This window comes from Octopus bimaculoides, chromosome 23 (assembly GCF_046866305.1).
Source record: "Octopus bimaculoides isolate indiv1 chromosome 23, ASM4686630v1, whole genome shotgun sequence".
In the NCBI taxonomy this organism is placed as follows: domain Eukaryota; kingdom Metazoa; phylum Mollusca; class Cephalopoda; order Octopoda; family Octopodidae; genus Octopus; species Octopus bimaculoides.
This window is the reverse complement of record NC_142950.1, coordinates 20,336,698-20,360,088: the sequence shown is the minus strand read 5'-3', so window position 1 is coordinate 20,360,088 and position 23,391 is coordinate 20,336,698. Positions and strand designations below refer to the sequence as shown.

The following is a 23,391-nucleotide window of genomic DNA, read 5'->3' as shown; positions in this document are numbered from 1 at the left end:
CCTTTTAGACTTTAGAGATAAAGTACTACTTCAAAGCAGAGGATCAACAGTATTTCTGAGTTCAGTTCCTACCTCCTGTTACATAGGAACAGATGATGGGTGGAGTGACACCCTTGTCAGGAGTTGTGGTCAAGCAACTGTGTCTGCAATTTCAGTGTTGAATAGAAACATATTTTCCTTGTTTTGATTAGAAAATTGGCCTCCACTGCCACCACCACCACATTGTTGATTTTGTGAAACTCTGTCCTGTTCTACTGAGGGATTATGGCAAGGTGGTAGTTGAAAAAATTTAAAAGACCAACATCTTGTATATATTTATGTGGCACCTTGCTTTGTTTTACTCTGTCTCACCCCACTTCTCTCTCACTCTTTCTCCCATCAGAAAAGCAGAAAGCAAATGCAGTTATGGTTTTTGCTACATGTTTCCATTCTATTAAGACACTGATTAATTTCCTTGGCATTTTCTCTCTTGGCATTTTGTCACCGTTTTCGTTTCAGTTAAACATAATTGCTTGATCAGCTTCCAGCAGTGGCTCACACATCTTTATTGTAGGCGAAATATCTTAACAACTTAAGATTTTCATTTTAATGACTTACAGGATGTTCATTGATAGAGGTGTTACTGCTACATTGAGCAAGTTAATCAACTATGTAAAAAGTTCTTAATACAGCAATTACCTTTTGTAATTGGCTGCCCTTTTTCTTAAAATAATGCACTTTGTATTTTCCAGTTAGAGCAAAATGTAATGTTCAATCCATTTTATTAAGCTGCTGTAAAGCTTGGCAGAATATATTAAATTCCAGCATTGGGCACAAGGTCACAAATCTTTAGAGAGAAGGTCTAGAAGATCAGATCGATCCCTTTTCTTAACTGATCGTCATTTTATCAATCCCAGAAAGATGAAGAACAAATTATTATACTTTGATGTATTTTAGACTAGTGTCCCCTTTATCTTGGTTGTTATTATCACAATGTTTCAGGCATTATACATATCCTCTGGTCTTCTTCATTCCACTGTCATATTTAGTAACATTCCTGGAATTTGGAACTGAACACATTATTGAATCCATGAGACAATGGAATAGTGCACATAAGCATTAAGTGTGAAATTTAGTAGTTTAGCTGGTGGATGATAGTTCAATCCTATTAAATTCTGTCTGATGCATACAAGCATGGAAAGGTGGATGTTAAAACAAAGATGATTTTATATATATATTTTTATATATATATATATATATATATATATATATATATATATATATATATATATATATATATATATATATATATATATATATATATATATATATATATATATATATACATATATATATACATACATACACACACCCACACGCACAAATATTGTGGATGTAATTTCCTCCTAAGAGATTTTCTTTTAAAAAATCCAAATATCAACTGGTGTTATCAAATATATTGAAAGAAAGTTCCACAATATATATGGATAAACTGTCCGATAATGTGTAAAGTTAATAAAAGAAAATGGAGAAGAAATATAGTGGATACTTAGTTAATTTTATTTGCATCACGATGAAAAAAAAGTAATACATATAGGAGTTGAGATTTAAAGGAACAGAATCAACAAAAGAAATAAAAATAAAAGAATCCTACATATGAACACAAAAATATAAATTCTGTTAAAATCGAGCTGCACTCTTCAAAACTTGAACTAAGAATAAGTACAAAGTAAAATTACTACCTGCTTTTATAGCAAGTTGATCCTGTTCCCCTCTGACTTTTAGTTCATGCAATTGAAAAAAAACTGCATTATTTATGGGATGACCCAGTATACATATATATATATATACATATATATATATATATATATATATATATATATATATATATATATATATATATATATATATATATATATATATATATATATACACATACATATATATATATATTTATATAATAATGGAGAAAGCTGCTTATTGATTATGTAATTAAAAGTTACCAAAAGAAAGCAGTTATTAAAGGCTTAACCGTCTGAGAGTTTTTTAATAAATTCATGTTCCAAGAAATTTCTGATAATTTCAATTGCAGAAGTTTATTGAATTTTTGAACTCCAATTTTTCACAAATTTAAATATTCATTACATTCACTACAGAGTTATCTGTTTTCAATTGCAAATCTCTCACTCTTTATGTCAATGTTTACATTTCAAATTTTAATTCACTATTTGCAAAACCCGCAGTTTATTCTGTATACATAATATGAAAACATTATTTATTGAATGAAAATTTTTTAATATACCCATATAATTTTCATAAAAGAAATTAAGAAGTGATTTTGTTGTTATGGCTGCTTGGAATGCTATAAGCCTTATAATAATAACTACCTGGGCCAATTTTGGCCATTTTTTTTTTTAACTTAAAAACCAAGGGAAGAGCCTTTTTGGTAAAAAAAAAATAATAATAATTGTAAATATTTTCAAAGCAAAAGATAAACAATTCAGGGGTGGTTTGGCTGCTGTTTCTAGCAAACTCAAGCTGCCCTCTGTTTCCATACTCACATGTATTGATGTTTTTTCAATATTTTTCTCCTATTAAACACATTCTATGGAATGATGATGCCAAAGTAATATATGCGTGGTCCATTGGTGGAATGTGAGCAACAACAAAATTATAATCTGAACTTGTACTTGTACCTCAATCAAGTGAAGCTGTGTGTGTGTGTGTGTGTAAGAAAAAACATTTTCTAACAGAAAAGTATGCTAATGAATTATTGTTTAATTAACTCCTTTTTTAAATCACTGTGGATAAATGCCAGCAATGACCTTCTCAGGCTCTCCAGTATTTTAAATTATAAACAGAAACAATCGGGGCAGTGAGTGGGATTGCAAAATATTCATAATTTTGAAAATTTTAGTTTTTATAGCATATAAATGTATTTTTGGGGAGTAAAATATTGAAAAACATCAATACATGCGAGAGTGATAAAGAAACGAGGAGGGTTGTCTTGAGATGTACTAGAAGCAACAGCCAAATCTCCCTTAAATCACTCACTTCTACCTCTGAGAATATTAAGTCTTTTTTTATTTTTCTATCATAAAAGCTCCTCCCATGTTTTGAAGTGCAAAAAAATTGGCCAAAATAGGTCCAGAGTGGGATGATGAGGGGGCAGAGGTTGTAAAAAAATTTTTTCCAAACTTTTTTCCCCATACAAAGATGCCCCCTATCCCCACTTCATCATTTCAAAGGCTGTGGTTTAAAAAACGTAGTGGGTGGAAACCCCCATCAAAATGGAGTAGTTCTAACTTATTTGGTCTTCCTGATCAGAAACTCTGTTTGAGCAAAAGCTCTTCTCCCCACCTCCTCAGAAAAAATTTATCCCACAAATTTCTTTATAATTGTAATCTATGCTGTATGAAAGGTATTTGTATAAACTTTCATTGAATGATACCCGTTCTCCTGAAACTTATGAGGGAAAACACCCAGATCTTGTGAATTTTTCAAAACTCCTCTCTTCATCCCCTTGGGAAAATTCTTTCCCATATAATCTGAAGCCACAACATCTAAGCGGTATTTATAGAAAATTTTGTTAAAAAGTATCCATTTCTCAGGATGTTATGAGGCAACAAAATTGGGTGTGTACATTTGTAGTTAAGCCCTTTTATTTATACAAATTTTTCATTTCATGTTTATTTCATTCATTGTTTGCAATGTTCTCCCTCCCCCTTCTCTCTCTCTCTCTCTCTCTCACTCACACACACACACACATACACTGCAAAGCTTACAAGTGGGCTTCTGAATTGAAATCTCTATGTTGCTTTGAGGGGAAGATAAAACTTGACAAACTGCTTCCCCCTCCGTAGTTGGACTGCCTTGATGTTTGTTTAAAAAAGAGAGATTAGGACTGTGATAAAATAATGAAAGCAATATTTACTAAGCAAATGAGCACTATTATACAAAAAAATAATTAGATGTAAAATATTATAAAAATGATTAGAATTGGGAATCAAATATGAAAATATTATCAAGGGGCTAGCAGAGGAAAAGAGATGGTCAGATGCCCTTCTTCTTGCTAGCTCTCACTAGAATTGACTGAGCAGAGGTAGCATGAGATGAGCCAGTTCTGTTGTTTAGCCCTGGGCTAACCCCACATTTGGAAAGAGGCCTACTAGCTGTGGCAATAAAATATTGGTTTCTGCTCATAATGTATGTTGGTCTGTAATGTATCCTTTTTCTTTTAAAAGATGGTGAGTGTCATTGGAGAGAGATTTGGCTGCTTTTTTCAGCAGATTGAATGACATTGTAGAGATTCTCTTGTTGGCTTGTATGCTAAACCTTAATCAATCAGACCTGTGATCAAAGGCAAGCCATTCTGTGTTTTTAGGGACATGTAACACTACATGATCCAATATGATCTCTATCTTTTTACTTTGATTGTAAAGGAGGTTTAACTGCTGTTTCTAGCAGGTGAAGTGACCACATAAATGCTCCCTCTTTAATTTGTCATATTAATGCATGTTCATGTACAAAAATTTGAGAATAATATGTGTGAATCTATGTATTTATTTATGGCCATATATGTATAGAAGTGTCTCTTTATGCGTGCTCTCTTTTTTGATCACTATGTATATATATATGTATGTATATGTATATATTTGATATGTATTGTAAAATCTAATACATATATATTTAAAATATTTTAGGACACCCGGTTACGCAGTGGGGACCACATATTACAAATAGGAGATTTCAATGTGCGCGGTATGAGTTCAGAGCAGGTGGCATCTGTGCTTCGCCAGTCTGGCAGTAATGTCCGGCTGATAGTTGCACGGGCCATCAATGAACCAACACTGCAGATCAACCCCTCTGCTCCCATCATTGCTACTGTGCAGCTAGATGAGCGTTTACAACAAATAAATACAGCCCTCTCTTCGGCTGAAGACCTCGACATGACGAAAATAATGAAGAACCAACACCAAATTCAGGAGAGGTTGATTGCTGAATCCCAAATGGAGATGACCCAGGAAAACGACTCCGATCTTCAAGGGTTTCTTGAAACTGTTCAAGTACATGAGGTAATTCTTTTGTCGCTTTTCTTTTTTTTTTCTTTTTTTCTCAGATGGTATTCTTTAGCCCATGATCAGTCCCTGGCAAGGAAATCTACACTCAAAGTGTGTGCCAACCATGACCATTCCAACATACATGTTTTTGGACATAATTTATTTATTGAATATGTCTTTTCTTTTTTTAAGTTAGTAGCATGTGATTTGAGGGAAATCTGGCTTATATTTCCAACAGATCATGTGACTGTATAGAGGCTCCCTCACTGACTTGTACGTTTGTTCTTTGCACACACACAAACCTTAGAATGAAATAATTGTGAAATACATCCTGGAGTATATTATACAGGGTGCAAATACTATCTGTTATAGAACTCAGTACTAGGTGCAGAGTGGAAAGATGTGTTTATTATATGGAAAAGTGGCAGTTGGGCTTAGTCATGAGGCACTTGGCAAACTTGAATAAACTGTCAGTTTTTGTTTAAATAAATGTTACATTATATATGTATGCATATATATATATATATATATATATATATATAATATTGATAAAAAAGTGTAGGTGCCATACGAGTGGGTATATATTTATAAAAAAGAAGTTTGAAAACGCAAATATATAAAAAATGAATTTTAATTTAAAATTTAGTCAGATATTTTTAACATGTTTTGGTTCTTGTAAAAACGAACCTTATCAAAAATACATATTTAAAAAAATGAAATTAAATGAAGAGTTCATAATTGTTCCTTACTGGTGTCAATAGTCCATGTGGGGGCATTTTTTGTTGGTTGTAGTAGTAGTAGTGGCCGTGTTGGCAATGGTATATATATATATATATATATATATATATATATATATACATACACACACACATATATATATATGATGAGGGTTGAAAAATATGGAAGCAAGAAATCTACTACATGTGTATAATCCACAAACACACACATGCACATATCATCATCAGCATTTAGTATCCCCTTTTCCATGCTGGTATGGGATGCACAGTTTGACATGAACTGTTTAGCCTGATGGCTGCACTAAGTTCCAGTGTCTGCTTTGGCATGGTTTCTATGCCTGAATGCTCTTCTTAATAACAACAACTTTACAGAGTGTATTTGCATATAATTATTATTCACTTACATATATCTTTTAAGAAATAAAACTAGGAAAAAGAGTGTTAATAAAACTGGTTTACAGAGGGGACATACTTTTCAAAAGACTGGAATCAGTGGGGAAAATATTATTTAAATAAAAGGGATTAGGGTTAGTGAAAAGGTTGGGAACAATTGTATTTGGCATCAGTTGACCTACCAGGTTTTGCCTGATATAATTTAACATCCCATTTAGCACAGATATAGTAGTATGGTTAAGAAGGTTTGGGGGCTTAAGTCCCTTGATGTACCACTTTGAGCATGTGTCTTCTACTACAATCTCAGGTCAATTAAAACCTGAATGGAATTAGATTAATGGAAACTATGTAGAAGCTCGGCAAATGGACTACACCTGTCCCCAGAGTAAAGTTCACCATCTAAATATTGGATACTTGTAGTGGAGTCCATTCTTGATATTTCAAGAATTATACTACTACTACTCCTACTACTACTACTACTACTACTAATAATAATAATAATAATAATAATAATAATAATAATAATAATCCTTTCTACTAGAAGCATAAGGCCTCAAATTTGGGGGAAGGGATTAAGTCAATTACATCGATCCCAGTGCGTAACTGGTACTTATTTAATTGACCCTGAAAGGTTGAAAGGCAAAGTTGACCCCGGCGGAATTTGAACTCAGAACATAACGGCAGATGAAATACCGCTAAGCATTTCACCCAGCGTGCTAACGATTTTGCCAGCTTGCTGCCTTTAAAATAACAATAACAACAACAACAACATTATTAATAACATTAAGAAGCCATATATATATATATATATATATATATATATATATATATATATATATATATATATATATATAAGGTGCCTTCCAGAAGTTTTGAGACTTTTTCTGGAGAAACATTTATTAATTTCTAAGAAATGCAAAACTTTAATCTTTTTACAAGTAGGATTCTCTGATTTCAATGCATTCGTTATAGTCCTCCAGCTGCTCTGTGAAGACCTCATGGAAGTCCTCCAAAATGAAGGTGTCCTGGATTCTTGCAACAGTCTCCTACCTTCTCAGTGTTTTCAAAATGACTACTCCTGAAGTTCTGAGCAAAGTTTGGACTGTGTGGAGTGTGTGGGAGAGTTTAGATACCCATCTCTGTCAAGTAATTGGTTACTAGGATAGAAATGTGGCCTGGTGCATTGTCCTGGTGTAGGTACCACCAACCCAAGTAGAAGAGCTCTGGCCTTTTGTGGTGAAATTTCTTCCTGAACTCCCTCAAAACCTTCACAAAGTGGATGTAGATGATGCCCTTGCTGTTGAAAAAGAAGATCATCATGAGCTTGCTGGTGGACTTGCTTTGCTTGGCTTTCTTGGGTCTGGGGCTTTTCTTGCGTCAGAATGCTTTTATTAGGCACTCTGTCACTTGGTCTCTGGATTATAACAGTAGATCCAACTTTCATCTCAGATCACCAGAGACTTGAGTACTCTTGGATTGTATGTTATGAGCTCAATCATCTCCCTGCTGTCACCAATGGGTCTTTCCTTCTGTTTGTCACTTTGCACAAATTTTGTTCATGTTCAGATCTTCATGAATTATTCTGTGTACAGTTGCCACACCAATGCCAAACTATACTTACAGTCAGTCTTTATAAATACTTGATGGTATTCATTCAGAAAATTGCAAATTTTCTCAACCAGCTCTGATGTTCAGACGTCCCTCTCCCTCACATACCTCTCATCATCTCTCACCTCTTTACCATCTTTGAACTTCTTGTGCCAGTGAAAATCAGATGCTTGGCTCATAAAAGTTAATCTATAAGCAGTCTGGAGCATTTTATAAGTTTTTGTAGTGTTTTTGCCTTGTTTAACACAAAGCTTTATTGCGTTGCATCCTGCAGACTAGTCAGCTGGGAGAAGCATTGTTTAGTAGGGTGTGTTGAAAGTGCTGTTACAGCCATTTCCTCCAATCTGGAATAAAAAAAAATGTTGGCAGGTCAGCCATAGTAATGACATAGTAATATTACAATAATCTCCACAGGGCTCAGGAGTGGCTGTGTGGTAAGTAGCTTGCTTACCAACCACATGGTCCCAGGTTCAGTCCGACCTTGGGCAAGTGTCTTCTACTATAGCCTCAGGCCGACCAAAGCTTTGTGAGTGGATTTGGTAGATGGAAACTGGAAGAAGCCTGTCGTATATGTATGTGTTTGTATATGTTTGTGTGTCTGTGTTTGTCCCCCAACATCGCTTGATGACTGATGCTGGTGTGTTTACGTCCCCGTAACTTAGCGGTTCAGCAAAAGAAACCGATAGAATAAGTACTAAGCTTACAAAGAATAAGCTCTGGGGTCGATTTGCTCGACTAAAGGGGGTGCTCCAGTCAAATGACTGAAACAAAAGAGTAAAGAGAGAGTTATAACTGCCTCTTCTAAAAAAAAGGTCTCAAAATGTCTCGAATGTACCTCTTACATAGTACACTATGATCTAATTCTGGAAGCAGTTAGGGAATATTCATTCTTTCAGTAGTTAAAGAAGAAGAAAAAAAAAAAAACTGAAGTCTTTTCCCTCTTACTCATTTAAAACCTAGAAAGCAATAGTTTTTAATACAAAACACTTCGCATTTTCTAATCTTTAAGCGTATGTAAAGGGAAGCAACTCTATTTAATAAAATGTCAACTACTCATTCGGTTTGTCTCCAAATTTTTTCTACTGAATTAAATTACAGTCGAACCTCGGGACTAGTGAAGGGTTACATATGCATCGCACGCACACACACACACGCACATTTGTATATAATAAAAATCTGGTACAGAGGAATGACAAAGAAACATGCAATACTGAAGAACAAAAGAACACACAAAATCTTTTATCTTTTACTTGTTTCAGTCATTGGACTGCAGCCATGCTGGGGCCCTGCCTTGAAGAACTTTTTGCCAAATGAACTGACTCCATATATATATATGTATATATATATATATATATATATATATATATATATATATATATATATATATATAGTTGATGTCATAAGAATTTAGAACCTTTCAGAGAATATAAAATAATTCATTTTTAACTGTTCAACTCAATAATGGCATGTAAATATTAGGCAGCCTTTAATTTTTTCTATCTGAAGGGTTTTGTAGCCCATTATTTATAGCTTTTCTACTTAGAGTTTAACTGTTACATATACATAATTAAAGTCAAATAAAATATGTTAGTTAAAGCCCTCAGTGGAATATCACATGATTTAAATATCCATTGGTGGTGTGACATCCATTTAAGACAAGGAAATTTAGGAATGAACTAAAGAACAAAATATTGGTTTCAAATTCTGGCACAATGCCAACAAGTTCTGGAGGGCAGAAGCTGATTACATTGACCCCAGTGCTCAACTGGTACTTGTTTTATTGAGCCTGAAAGGATGAAAGGTGCAGTTGACCGTGGCAGCACTTGAACTCAGAGCATAAAAACGAACAAGCTCAGCATTTTGCCTGGTGTGCTAACAATTCTTCCAGCTTGCCACTTTATTAATGAGCTAAATATTAATAAAACCATCTAAAATTTATTAAACATAATAATTTGCCTAATTTTCAATCAGTTATGGTTCTTTTCCCCCATGAAAAACATTGCTTTAAAGGGGTTATTTCTCTTCTTAATTTTGATACTTCATCTGTCGCTCGATTTAACACCACCTCATGAGTCCACTCTATTGTAAAGTATTCAGGCTAGGTTTCTGAATCATCGCTGTCTTGAAATACCCCAAAATGTTCATTGACTTAGCCATTCCTCCCTTCACTAAGCCATTCAAAAATAAAAATGAAACAATGAAAAATGCAATCCATTAATTTTAGCAAGTTGGCACTCTAAACTCAAACAGTAGTGTGTATGCTTTATCCCATATGTAGGTTTGTTTTTAGACATTCTAAGTGAAAAACTTTGCCAAAGTCAGTGGTACCTATTTCTCTATGATTAATAAAATAAGTATCGGAAATGCATTGGTGTTTATTAAGTCAAAATACACCATTTCTAGCTTTGTGTTTAATTGAAATGTTAATATTTCCCTGAGGAACAAATAAGGAATTATTCTAACAGTGGTCTCTAAATCATTACAGTTTTTTTTAATCATTTTTCTGCACATGAGCTTTGTATACAATAAGCCCTGCTCTTTACATTCTAAGTCCAAATCTCATTAAGGTCTACTTCGACTGTCATCCATTTGGTGTCAATAAATTTTATTACCAGTGAAGTTCTGGGGTCATTGGTATCAACTAACTACCTTCCACTAAAAATTGCTCCCCTTGTGCCAAAATTATTATTTTAGGTTAATAAATTTTTATAATTTTAGTTTGCATCCTTGGTGTGGCTGTGTGATAAGAGGTTTGCTTCCCAATCACTTGGTTCCAGGTTCAATGCCACTGCATGGCACCTTAAGCAAGTGTCTTCTACTTCTGTTGTAAAGTATTCAGGCTAGGTTTCTGAATCATTGCTGTCTTGAAATACCCCAAAATGTTCATTGACTTAGCCATTCCTCCCTTCACTAAGCCATTCAAAAATAAAATGAAATAATGAAAAATGCAATCCATTTTGGGCTAACCAAAGCCTTGTCAATGGATTTGCTAGATGGAAACTGAAAGAAGCCTGTTGTATATATATATGTGTATGTGTGTGCATTCATATGTCCTTGTGTCTTTGTTGACATCCCCTGTAACTTCATCAGTTCAGCAAAAGAGACCTGTAAAAGAACCAGGCTTAAAAAAAAAAGTTCAGGGGTTGATTCATTCGACCAAAGATTCTTATAGGCAGTGCTCCAGCATGACTGCAGTTGACTGAAACAAGTAAAAGGTAAAATTCATGCTTACAAATTCTAAATCCCCAAATTGTCAATAATGTTTTATTCTTATTTTAGTTTTCTACATCTTCAAAAATGTTTTAGAAAATCTGGTCTAGATAAATCTGTAATATTGGAAAGTACATCTTACAAAAGTTAAAGAAAAAATAACCATTTATTGGTGTTTAATACCAGGTTATATGCCTGATAGAACACACTTATGTTTAAAGGATTTTCCATCTGCAATAATATTATCTGTTTTACTTTTAATGATATCATACAAGTTGTCCTTCCTTTTATAACGGCAGGTGTGATTTCAGGGACACTTGACTTTTATTTCTGGCAAAACAAAAACAGTAAATATTTAAGATTGTGTGTATGGCGGGTGGGCTTCGTAAATAGGTAGATTGATATAAACTCCTTGTAGTGGTAGTAGTAGATGTTAGTGGTTAAGGGGAGGTAAGTATCGTTTGAGGGACATAACTCCAAGTAGATTTAGTGATCTGATAAATAGAAACTGAAAGAATACGTGCCATCTACGTTTTGGGATTGTCTGATGCAAACTCTTAAAGGTAGTACTCCAGCATGGTCGCTGTTCACTCTGACGCTTAGTTTCACTTGTTTTGGTCAGTTGTAAGAAATTATTTTAATTGTATCTGGTTGTTGTTGTTCTTAAGTCCATCTAAGCCCTGATTAAACAAACCTCTATGAAAAGATGAATTGGTCAGCTCTATTGCATCTTTTATTCATAGTCCATTTGGGGATACATTATCTAATGTATCCTTTGAATTGTATTTTAAGACTGCAGGGTATGATTTGAGGGTTATTCGGCTGCTATTTCTCATAGGTTGAAATACCATATAGAAACTCCTTTGTTGGCTTGTGGATATCTAATTAACAGAATCTGTAATTGATGATGTTTACATGCTTCTCGTTGGCTGATCTGGTTTTGTCTAGGGTCAGTATAGGTGGAAAAACTGAAACTTCAAAACAATTTCACAATTGTCTCTAGTGTTTGGAAATGTCCACCATATATGTTATGGAACCCAAGATGTCTACTCGGTTTCTTATAAAACCAAGGATTATTCTTGATATTCCTCAGTTACTTGAATTTAATGAAGCTTGTCCATCATGGTTTTTTTATTCCATCCTTATATTTGACTAGAGACCTTGCTAAAAGGGCAGGGTCACATCTAGCAAGACTTCAAATATAAGAAACATGAAGGATTATGAAAATGATGATGACTTTTAGTGTCCACTTTACAATTGCTTGCATGGGTCAGATGTCCTTCCTGTTGCCAACCCTTACCTGTTTCCAAGCAAAGTCATATTTTCTCATGACCAGGCATGTTTTCATGGCAGATTGAAAACAACGGGCACTGCTTGTATGATGATAATACTTGTTTACAACTTTTACAGAATTTCAAGACAAGAAGACACACACGCATATGCACATGTACACACACACACACACACGCACGCACACACACACACACACTGAGCTTTTTTTTTTTTCATTTCCATCCACCAAATTCACTCACAAGACTTTGGTTGGCCTGGAGATTTATATACAAGATGAGGTGCCACACAATGGGACTGAACCTGAAACCACACAGTTGAAAAGCAGACTTCTTAGCAACACAGCCATGCCTATGACATAATACTAAGTAATATCCAAAAAAATGTTTGTGGGACCTCAGTCAGTTTAGTTGCTGTGATGAATAGAAGAAAGAAAAGCTCTAATGTTGTTGATTGAAGTCCTTCGGCAACAACTAAACTTACTGATATCTACAAACTTTCTTAGATGTTGTTAGCAATGTTGCCAACACAAGTCCTCATCTATTTGTTTAGATTCTGCATTTTACTTTCATTAATTAATATATGAACTGAAGAGGGAATCTTTATGTTAGTGTTTTCTTACCTTTTCACTCCCAGATGAAGAGGATCGGCCTGCAAAAGTCTTGTACTAGTGCGACATAAAAAGCACTTGTGCTGGTGCCACATTAAAAGCACCCAGCACACATAATATAAAGTGGTTGGTGTTAGGAAAGGCATTCAGCTGTAGAAACCAAACCAAGTCATACTGGAGCCTGCTGCGAGCTCTCCAGCTTGCCAGCATGAATAATGGACATTAAAAGATGATGATGATTCCAGGCTTTTGCAAAGCCTATCTTCTTAATTAAATTTGAACCCAGCATACAGATCCTGCAAGCATTATCCTTGTGGGCTCTGGTTGGAAACTCATTGCTAACTCTTACTTTGCTGACTGCATCTCTCTGCACGACTTGAATCATTTGCAGAAGTCATTTAACTACATCAAGTTTCCTTAAAACTCAACAGACTACAGATTGTAGTAACCTGTCAAATACCTTCTACAGATCAACAAACACTAGGTAGGGATGCTTCTTAAATTTTTTACTACCAAGGACCCTTTTTGTTAAACAAATTTTTCAACAGCTCCAAGTTTTTGAAAAGTCTGTCTACTTTACAAATTTTGGACTCAGTTCTCAGACCCTCATTATGCTATATTTGTGTAACCCAGCTTTGGAATTGCTGCTCTATACAATCACCTGACCTGCTAGAAGTAACAGCCAAATCTCCTACAAATTACTCCCAAATGTCTTGGAGAAAATAGAACCTATTGAATAATGTGATCCTATATGCACTGTGGATAGGGAAAAGGCTGGATGGTCATAACTGGTATGACTTTGATCATGGTTATCCCTTGTCAGCATTGTTTTGTGGCTATAACAAACAGCACCAATCAATTACAAACAACACCAAAACACTTAAATATATTGATTGGTTCTCTACTACCCCTGCCATTCTGCCAGTTTTTCTTCATCATTGATCTTTTACTAGAGCTGATCTATAGGTTTCTTCACCTGTTTGCCTCCACCACTACCCCCACAACTTGGTCTTTGGGTGGTCTTTAACGGAGTCCACTCTGCAACAAACATGAAAATCAGTCTCTGGTTTGGTGATTGATAATGTGATATCTCAATGTCATACTTCCTTTTCCTATTCCTGTATGCCAATGATTGGTTCACAAGTCCTGCTATACCCACCCTACCATCAATCTCAGTGACCCTGTAAAATGTTGTGGGTGCTGTCCTTGTCCCTCTGACTGTCATGAAAATGAATTTAAAAGAAAGTAGTGATCTCACCAATTTTCCAATTTTATCCTCAACTCCATTAAAACTTGGTAAGAACCTCCATCGCAGGACTTTGAGAAATTGTAAAAAAGGTGGTTGTTCATGGTGGTCGTGGTTGGACAGATTTATTGCCAGGCTTGTGTTACTTGGGTTTGAACATGCTCATAAACTGATGCCTCACATAACTACTTCTGACAAATTGTGTGTGTATGCAAGTGTATATGTATGCATCCATATGTGCAAATATGTGTGTATAACAAGTTCTAATTTTAGATTAGCATAAAATATTCTACTTCAATCCTCTTATTTATTTATTTTTTGTATCACATGATTTTTCGAATAAACTGCATTTAGTGCACACCTTAACGTTTTGTATCACAAAATTACTGTAATTAATATGTTTATATTATCATATTAGTAATCTGTTAATTTTCACACACTTGTCTTAGTAATGTAATTAATAGCCCATGATTATTTTAATATTTTTCATATACTATTCTTTTAATACTAGTTTTCATAACTGCCTTAATAATGACAGAGTTAATTATTTTATGAAATCCCTCTTGCATTTGATTATTAAAAAAAAAAATAAAAACATAATAGGCAGTATATATAATTAGAAATATGGTTTCAAAAGGGCCAATAATGTTTGTGATCTTGTATAATTGTTTTAATGATGTTTTTAATATCATAATTATCTTAATTTATGTTTCTGATACATAATTATCTTAATGATGGCTTTAATGTCATGCATCTTAAATAATACTTTTTTGATATGATTGTTTTATGACCTGTTTACTGATCAGAAATTTGTGTTAAACATCATAAAATTATGTTTATGGTGTGATTTAATGCGTCAAGATGGAGTTGCATTTTAATGTGTGGTATGGTTACCAAAATTCTTGTTTAATTAATAACATATGATGTTATGAAAGATCCAACAAGTATCTTTTTGATGTGTCATGATTGTCTGTGATGATTTACGATAGTTTAATGTCTAGTGCTGAAGACATAACCTTGTTTGACATAGACAAATAAAGTTGCCTAAATCCTAAACATCTCCCCAATAACTCCAAAATGGAAACCTCCTCTATGACAGGATCAATGACAATATACTTACAGCAAACACTGAACAGTCATTGTTGATCACCCATCAAATGGTGATGTCTCAGTGAAGACTTATAAATGACTGAAAGTTAACTGCTACATGTCTGAAGGGTGAATACTAGATATTTTGATGGTGACTGCTAGATATCTTGATGATGTCTGCTAGATATCTCAATAATGACTACAAGATGTCTCAACAATGATTGCTAGATGGCATAAGAATGATTATGAAATGTCTCAACAATGACTGCTAGATGTCTCAAAAATGACTGTCAGATGTCTCAGTGATAACTGCTACACATCTCAATGATGATTGGCAGATGTTTCAATGATGACTGCTTGATACCTGAATGATGACCATTAAATGTATCAACAAGTCTGCTGGTTACCTGAAAGGTCTACCTTGTGATTGCCTGTTTGGTGTGTTTGATGTCTTACACTATCTACAATGTATGTGTTTTGTAACATATGCCAACATTAATTAACCAATAATGTATCTGTTATTTATCTAGGCTCGTGGGGATGCAAAGTTCCTGCTCCCAGCCTCCTTCCCCTTTTCTCAGGTTCGCTTCTTTACAGATATATATATGTGTGTGTGTGTCTCTGTATAGTGTTGATTGCTTTTTGTTATTGATAGTTTTTATTTTCATTTTAATTTTTGGTTGTTTGTGCATTGCTTTATATAGAAAGAAAAGACTTGAGGTTACCATGCCAATTTAAATTTTCATTTTAAGAATGGCCTATACAATTATAAAACCTAACAAAACTACAGTTGAATCACAAATTAGTTTAGCCTAAACCAACATTTATGTTCTTTTTATTTAATCCTTGGGCAACCTGTTCAAGCAGAACTATGAGCAAAAGTATTCCAGCCTTAACTAACTACCCTGAACTTTTAGAGGTTACCTAGGACTATATTATCTGTTTTCCCCCCTTCTGGCTACTATTTCTAGCAGATTGAGCTACCATTTGTAAGCCTCCTTTATTGACCTGCTCATTGAATTAGCATGTAAGTTGGTATTCCATAGACATTTACCATTAACATAATCCTCAGGCAGAATCAGTGTTACAGATTGTAACAAAATTGGACTTTTGAACAGCAAGTACAATCCAACCTGTGGTCCTCCATATGGTTTTGTATACTGTTTCACTCACAAGGCTTAAGTCAATCATAGGTAACAGTATGAAAAAACTTGACCAACATGCCACACAGTGGCCAAACCCTGGGCTCCATAGTTGTAAGATGAATTGCTTAACTCGTTGACTATATGATGCCTTTATATTTATAGACATGCATGTATTTCCATCTATGAAATTCTTCTCACAAGGCATCAGCAACCCAAGAAGGCTCTTGTAGAACTTGCCTAAGGTGAAATGCTGTGAATTAAATCAAGAACAACATGGTCATAAAATAAACCTCCTGACCATGCAGACATGCATGATTTATCATCATATTCCTTCTTAATACATTTGCTGTTTAACTCCTGGCCAGCTTGATGGAGTAGAACCTATCACTAGTCATGACCATTGCTTTGTGTCCTGTTTCATTTTTTAAAATGGTTGTAGTATCTGGATGGTGATTTGGGTTCTATCTTTATTTTTTGCAGAGAAAGTGATTGTAGAGATTTATTTATTGGGATGGTCTTAATACATTTTGTTCCATCTGATGCATTAGATTTTCTTAAGTAATTTCCATCTGTCTAGCTTGTCAATTCTTACATCTTATCAATCACTCAGAGATTTTAGAGTAACTTATATCTCATATGGCTATTCCCCTAGGGTTCACCAAACATACATACATACATACATACATACATACATACATATATGCTTTATTTATTATTTATTTTGATGTTCTATTTCATTTCTATGATTTTGTGCTTACTGTTATTGTAATGGTTATTGCTGTTGTTTATTATTAGTTTTTATTTTAATTTTACCACATCTAGAACTCATTTTATTTTTTTTAATACTTTATTTCATTGTTTGGTGGGATAATTTTAATTTATTTTGTATCTTAATGTTTCATTCTGCATGTATTTAGATCTGCATTCTCAAGTTTGATATTGTTTTTAATAGACATTGTTGCTTTGTTTCTGTTGTCAATTGCTCTTTTTTTTTCTCTCTTTGTCTTTAAATAAATTCCATTTTTATTCATTTTTACACTTACCAAATACCTCTGACTTGGCATTTCAATATATCCATGATTGTAATGTATTTTTTTTTTTATTTTGCAATACAAAGACCACATGTTTTTACTACCATTTACATAAGACTCTTTGCAACTTTTTTTGTTGAAGCACAGAAAGTGAAAGTTACAATATCAGACTGCAAATCACAAATTCTTTTTTCTTTTCTATTACTTGTTTCAGTCATTTGACTGCAGCCATGCTGGAGCACCACCTTGAATGGTTTTATTCAAACCAATTGACCCCCAAGATTTTTTATTTTAAGCCTAGTACTTATTCTACCAGTGTCTTTAGCTGAGCCACTAAGTTACAGGGTTGTAAATGCACCAACACCAGTTGTCAAGCAGTGATAGAGAGAGAAACAAAGACACACACATGTATATACACACGACAGACTACTTTCAGTTTCCATCTACCGAATCCACTCACAAGACTTTGGTCAACCTGAGGCTATAGTAGAAGACACTTGCCCAAGGTGCCATGCAGTGAGACTGAACCTAGTACCATGTGGTTGGGAAGCAAGCTTCTTACCTCACAGCCATGCCTGCAACTATATATTCAGGATCTTGAAATTCCAAATCTTTTATGTTAAACCAGGGTTCTCCAATTGTGAAATCCCCTCATCTAAAGAAATATCATTTTCAAATTTTGGGCACAAGGCCAGCAAGTGTGGAGGAGTGTGTAAGTTGATTATATTGACCCTAGTGCTCAACTGATACTTATTTTATCGATTCCTAAAAGTATGAAAGGCGGCAAAGTTGACTTTGGAGGAATTTGAACTCAGAATGCAAAGATAGACAAAATGCTACTAAGCATTTTGCCTGGCATGGTAATGTTTCTGCTAGCTCACGACTTTAATTCATCTGAAGAAATATTAGCACAATTTTTTTTACTCCCTCCCACCAAGCATTTAATGAGGAAACAAAAATAGTTTGCATCCTCTCTCTTGACCATGGTGTTGAACAAACTTAAAAAGTTCAAAACCAAATTAATTTTTATTAAACCTTTTTTTTAAAATCCCAACAGCTCATCTTCTCCCCTATAAGAAACACTGTATTCTGATCTCTACACATTTCTTATATTACATTTGCCTTTGTTAGTCATATACTGTTGTATACAAGCTTAATACAACTCAAATTTTATATCTGCTACCTGATTATTACTGCTATAATGTTATTGCATTACTTTAGTTTGTTTTTTATTATATACCCCATCCATTGGACGGTGTAAGTTTGTGATAGGACTGGAGTCGAAAATAGTGTAATTCTGCTTCTGTTTATGCTTCTGTTATGTGGATAGAACGTATTTTGAAAAAAATTGATATTCTATCGACAAAAACTGCAATTGTGATAAAATGTAAATGATCGAGGCAAACACCAGTGCACTGACAGGTAGCAGAAGATAAAAAGTATTACTTAGAAATATCACACTTAAATGCGAAATTTAAATAAAAAGAATGTGCAAATTGAAACGGTTTCTAGAACTTCTCTGAAAATGAAAGACAGCCAAAACCAGGCTTCTTTGGGAAAAAAGGATGTTAGCATTAAAATTACCTTATTAATTTGGAAGTAATGAAAATTCTTTATAAATAAAGTTATTTAAGTCCACATAACCAGAAAACTTCAAATGGGATATAGGGTTCAGCAATATGTGATGTTGAATGATAAAGTAGCAACCCTTGTGGATGAATATACTACCAGAACTGACTGAACAGTGTTTTTTTTAGAATGTATCTGATGAATTTGATCTGTAAAATTCATAAAAATTATAAGAAGAATTTGCCAAAATATCATTCAATTATACTTACTGATAAAAAATGTCTCATGATTTGAAATGTTAATACTAATATTCCTTCTTCATGAAATGGAATTAAAGTATAAACAATGGGTATGTATGTGTCAAATCACGTGAGTCACGCAAAATTCGAAAAATACCACTCATTTTTTGTTTTATATAAGAAACTGTTTTGGATATTTATCACCCAAATTTCCAGGTTCTATTACCAATCGGTTTGTATTTTTCTATTGTCAATTGAATTTTGTTGTGAGAAAATATTGACACAGTTGACTGATCGCCAATTAGTACCATTTATTCGTTAAAGTTAACATTTCATTTAATTTTTACTTATTCACAATAATTGCCTTGTCTTCTTACTCTTTCGTCAGCTTATTTATTAAACACAGAATGACATGCCTGGATGCATGTGTTCGAGTACAGTTCATTCTAGAATGATATTGATTTTTACTGCAATCACATATGTTCTTTCATGAAATTGCTTAGAAAGCTTAATGCTCTGATGCTGATTGGACAAACATAGTGGTTGTTTGTATGTGATTTGCGGAATGATAGCCAATAAGTGGCATTGAAATTGGATTTTCCATTAAGATTTTGATTAAAGAAGGGCAAATCTCACTTTGAAACTAACAATTATGTTATGAAATTTAACTGATGCACCTCCTGTTATGTCTTTTACCTATGTGTAAAATTTCAATGCAATAAGTTGAAAAATACGGCTATTATAATCTTTTACACACACACAGACAGAACGGGACTTATATATTATAGACTACTTTATATTTGTACCGTATTCTGTGACTAATAATATTTTGTTGGGGTGCTGATGTTCTTCCATATCATTCAAGTGAGAAGTGTTTTTTTCAGGCTATTTAGATTTGTTTTCATCTGTAATCAACCAATTATACACTGGGGAAACATCCAAGCAACTGACTACTAGATGAAAATAGATAAATAAATAAATAGATCTACATACACATACACACATATAAACATCCACACACATGTGTGTTGATTTTTGTGCATGTATAAATTGTGAATTACTGAATTCTCCCTGCCTGTATTTTTCTGTCCTCTCATATATTTCTGTCAATTCCTGAGCACTCATAAAATGAAAAATATCTGAAGTAAATTATCATAAAGTTAATTGCTTTTGTAGTCAATTTTAAATGAATTTCATGCAGTTTAAATTATGCCTGCACTCTATGCATTCCACAGCTTGTCTACTTTGTGTCTGCTGGAAACTTCTCACAAATGCCATTATAAATTCAGAAATAATAATTATTTATCACAGATGATATTGTGATATTGGAATTGAATTCTTTGAAATGTTCTGTCTCATCTCCCTATAATCTGATTTAAAACATTATTGAAGTTAATATCTATCTCTCCTTCCCTCTCTCTCCTTCCCCTCTCTCTCCACCACCTCTATTGTGTCCCTCTCTCTTTATGAGTTATCAAAAGAAGTATCAGTAATAGAATGGTGTTGATTTTTATTAACTACTTGATTAATTCTGATAACAGTGATGTTAGTAGCTTAGCTTCTGACTGAACCAAGGAAATTGATGTTTCCAATGGGTATTTTTCTATCTATTTTGTTAATGTTGTCTGTCAGAAGCAATGCCTGAGAGTAGTGTACCATCCTTTGCGCAGCATCTTGGAAAAGTGTTTTCTAATATTGCCTCTGGCTGACCAAAGCCTTGTGGGTAGATAAAAACTGAAAGAAGCCTGGTATGTGTGTGTGTGTGTGTGTGATACACACACATACACACACACACACAGAGTAATAAGAAATTATGTCATTAACTTCATTAGCTTACAGCTGTTTCTGCTATAGTTGAATTCACTCTATTAATTCTGTCTGTCCCATACAAGCATTGATAAGTGGACATCAAATGAAGATGATGAAGACAGGAGGCAGAATTTGAGCCCAGAAAGCTCAAAAGTGGAAAACATATTACAATGCATTCTATCTGATGCTCTTAATTGACTGTCCTAGGTTTATTTTAGCCAAATGAATGCATATTTATTTTTAAAAATATGTGAGGATAACCAATCAAGCTAGACAGAAAACAAGTGCTCCAGCATGGCCACAGTCAAATGACTGAAACAAATAAAAGAATAAAAGAATAAAAGAATATACTGTATTTACTCATGTATAAGTTTTTACAGTTAAAGTCAAGTATCGAACAGTGGAGCTTACACATGAGTAAATATGGCATGTGAATGTTTCCATGCACATGTGTGCGTGCGTGTGCTTACATGACTCAAAAAAAGTAAACATTTATATAAAGGTATGAACAGTTTGAAACTATTTGACTTATATCAGATACCAAGAAATTTTGTTTCTGTTAAATACATTTGTGATAACTTTGTCTCATTCAGCCACCAACCAATGAAAATGTAAACGAAAGTCCAGAGATGGAAATGTTTGATGTGCAACTTGTGAAGGACACCCGCGGTCTGGGTATTACCATTGTAGGATATGTTGCAGGTGGAGGTGCTCCAGGTATGTATATTGGGTGTTTGCATTTATTGTTGTTTTTTATATTCAGGTTAATTCTGATTGATTAGGAGTAGAGCTATGATGAAAGCTATGGCCATCCTGTTTTTGTTTTTTTTTATATACCTATGTCTGTTTTGCACTCAGCTTGTTTTTTTTTAAATGGTCATGTGCGATTTAAAAGGGATTTTACTGCTATTTCTAGTAGAGTAAGAATTCATGTAAAGAACAGTTAATTTGCTGTGGCTTGAATCCCCTTCATTGTTCCTCTTCAGCCTCAGGTTCAGCCCTGATCAAAAAGAAGCAGATTTTGAACGAAAAGCTCTCTAGCCATGGACATCTCAGCTTTTTATTTGCCAAGGACTACATTGACCAGTGTGTTCCTCTATATGAAAGATCATGCTTTGATAGAAATTTGGTTGCTACTTCTTGCAAACCAAGCGATCCTGTAAAAGTTTTCCCAATGGCTCAATTTTACTTGTCTTTTACATTGCTCCCTCTCTCTTCCTATCCCTTTTCCATCTTTCCCTCTGCTCCCCATCTCTCTTTCTCTCTACCCCCCTATTTCCCTTCCCTTCCCCTATGCCTTTCTCTCTCTTCTCCCTTCTCTCTCTTCCCCTCTCCAGACCCTCTCCAACTCCTCCCTCTTTCTTATCCTCTCCCCCTTTCTTACCCTCTTACCCTCTCCCCTCCCCTTTTCTCTTACCTTTATCACCTTATTTCCTTTATTTACAATATCCATATAAATTCTACACCTGGATTTTCTTCTGCTAATTTTTTTGTTTTTGTTGCCTTTCCCCCCCTTTTTTTTTTACTTCTATCCATTTTTTCATTTCCCTCTTTTCACTCCTCTTTTTTGTCTTCTTCCTTCTCATTCTTTTTTTACCCTTACATACTTTTTTTTTCTAAAAATTTGCCCTTTTCTTATCTTTTTAACTTGTTTCTTTGGTAATTTCCTCCTACTATTGCCTCCTCCGCTTCTTTTATTCACCCACACCCACGTTTTTCTCTCATAATAATAATAATAATAATTATTATTATTATTATTATTATTATTATTATTATTATTAACCATCATACACAAATCAATTTCCGAACTGTGTATGATACCTTGAATAGATCAACACAATGTGTACCTTATTTCTGCAATACTGATTTTGATAACATACAAGCAGAACTAATCTCTATGTTCTTGAAACTTCATTTTTTGATATACATATGTGTGTATATATAAAAATATATATATACACACACACACATTTTTTTATTCTCATTATCCATTATTAGAGTTTATTTTTTAGCCATTCCTATATGTTCAGGTGTTCACATGTCAATAGATATTTAACTAAAGTTTATCTCTTTCACACACACACATACTTACATGTGCACACACACACACATTATACACTCAAGCACACATCAGCCCCACTCCACCCCACAGGCATACACATGTGACAAGCTACAAAATCTGCTGTTTCAACTTTACATTTTCTTCTATCCCCCCTCCTCCTATGCACACACATTCATTTTTTTAAAAATCTCATTTTGTCTTTAATTTTTTTATATTTTACTTGTTTTAATTATTGGACTGCAGCTATACATGGGCACCACCCTGATGGGTTTAGTTGAATAAATTTACTCCAGTACTTTCTTTAGAACTGAACC

The 23,391-nt window shown here is 34.0% G+C and overlaps 1 protein-coding gene across 1 annotated transcript in view; it reads left to right on the top strand.

Moving 5' to 3' along the window:
• Window positions 1-23,391, top strand: part of LOC106879044 (multiple PDZ domain protein) — an 862,020-nt gene that overhangs the window by 394,742 nt on the left and 443,887 nt on the right. The window contains exons 7-8 of the mRNA XM_089340722.1: window positions 4,683-5,054; window positions 21,609-21,778. Of these exons, the coding sequence (XP_089196848.1) occupies window positions 4,683-5,054; window positions 21,609-21,778 (542 nt within the window). The remainder of the gene's footprint in view (window positions 1-4,682; window positions 5,055-21,608; window positions 21,779-23,391) is intronic.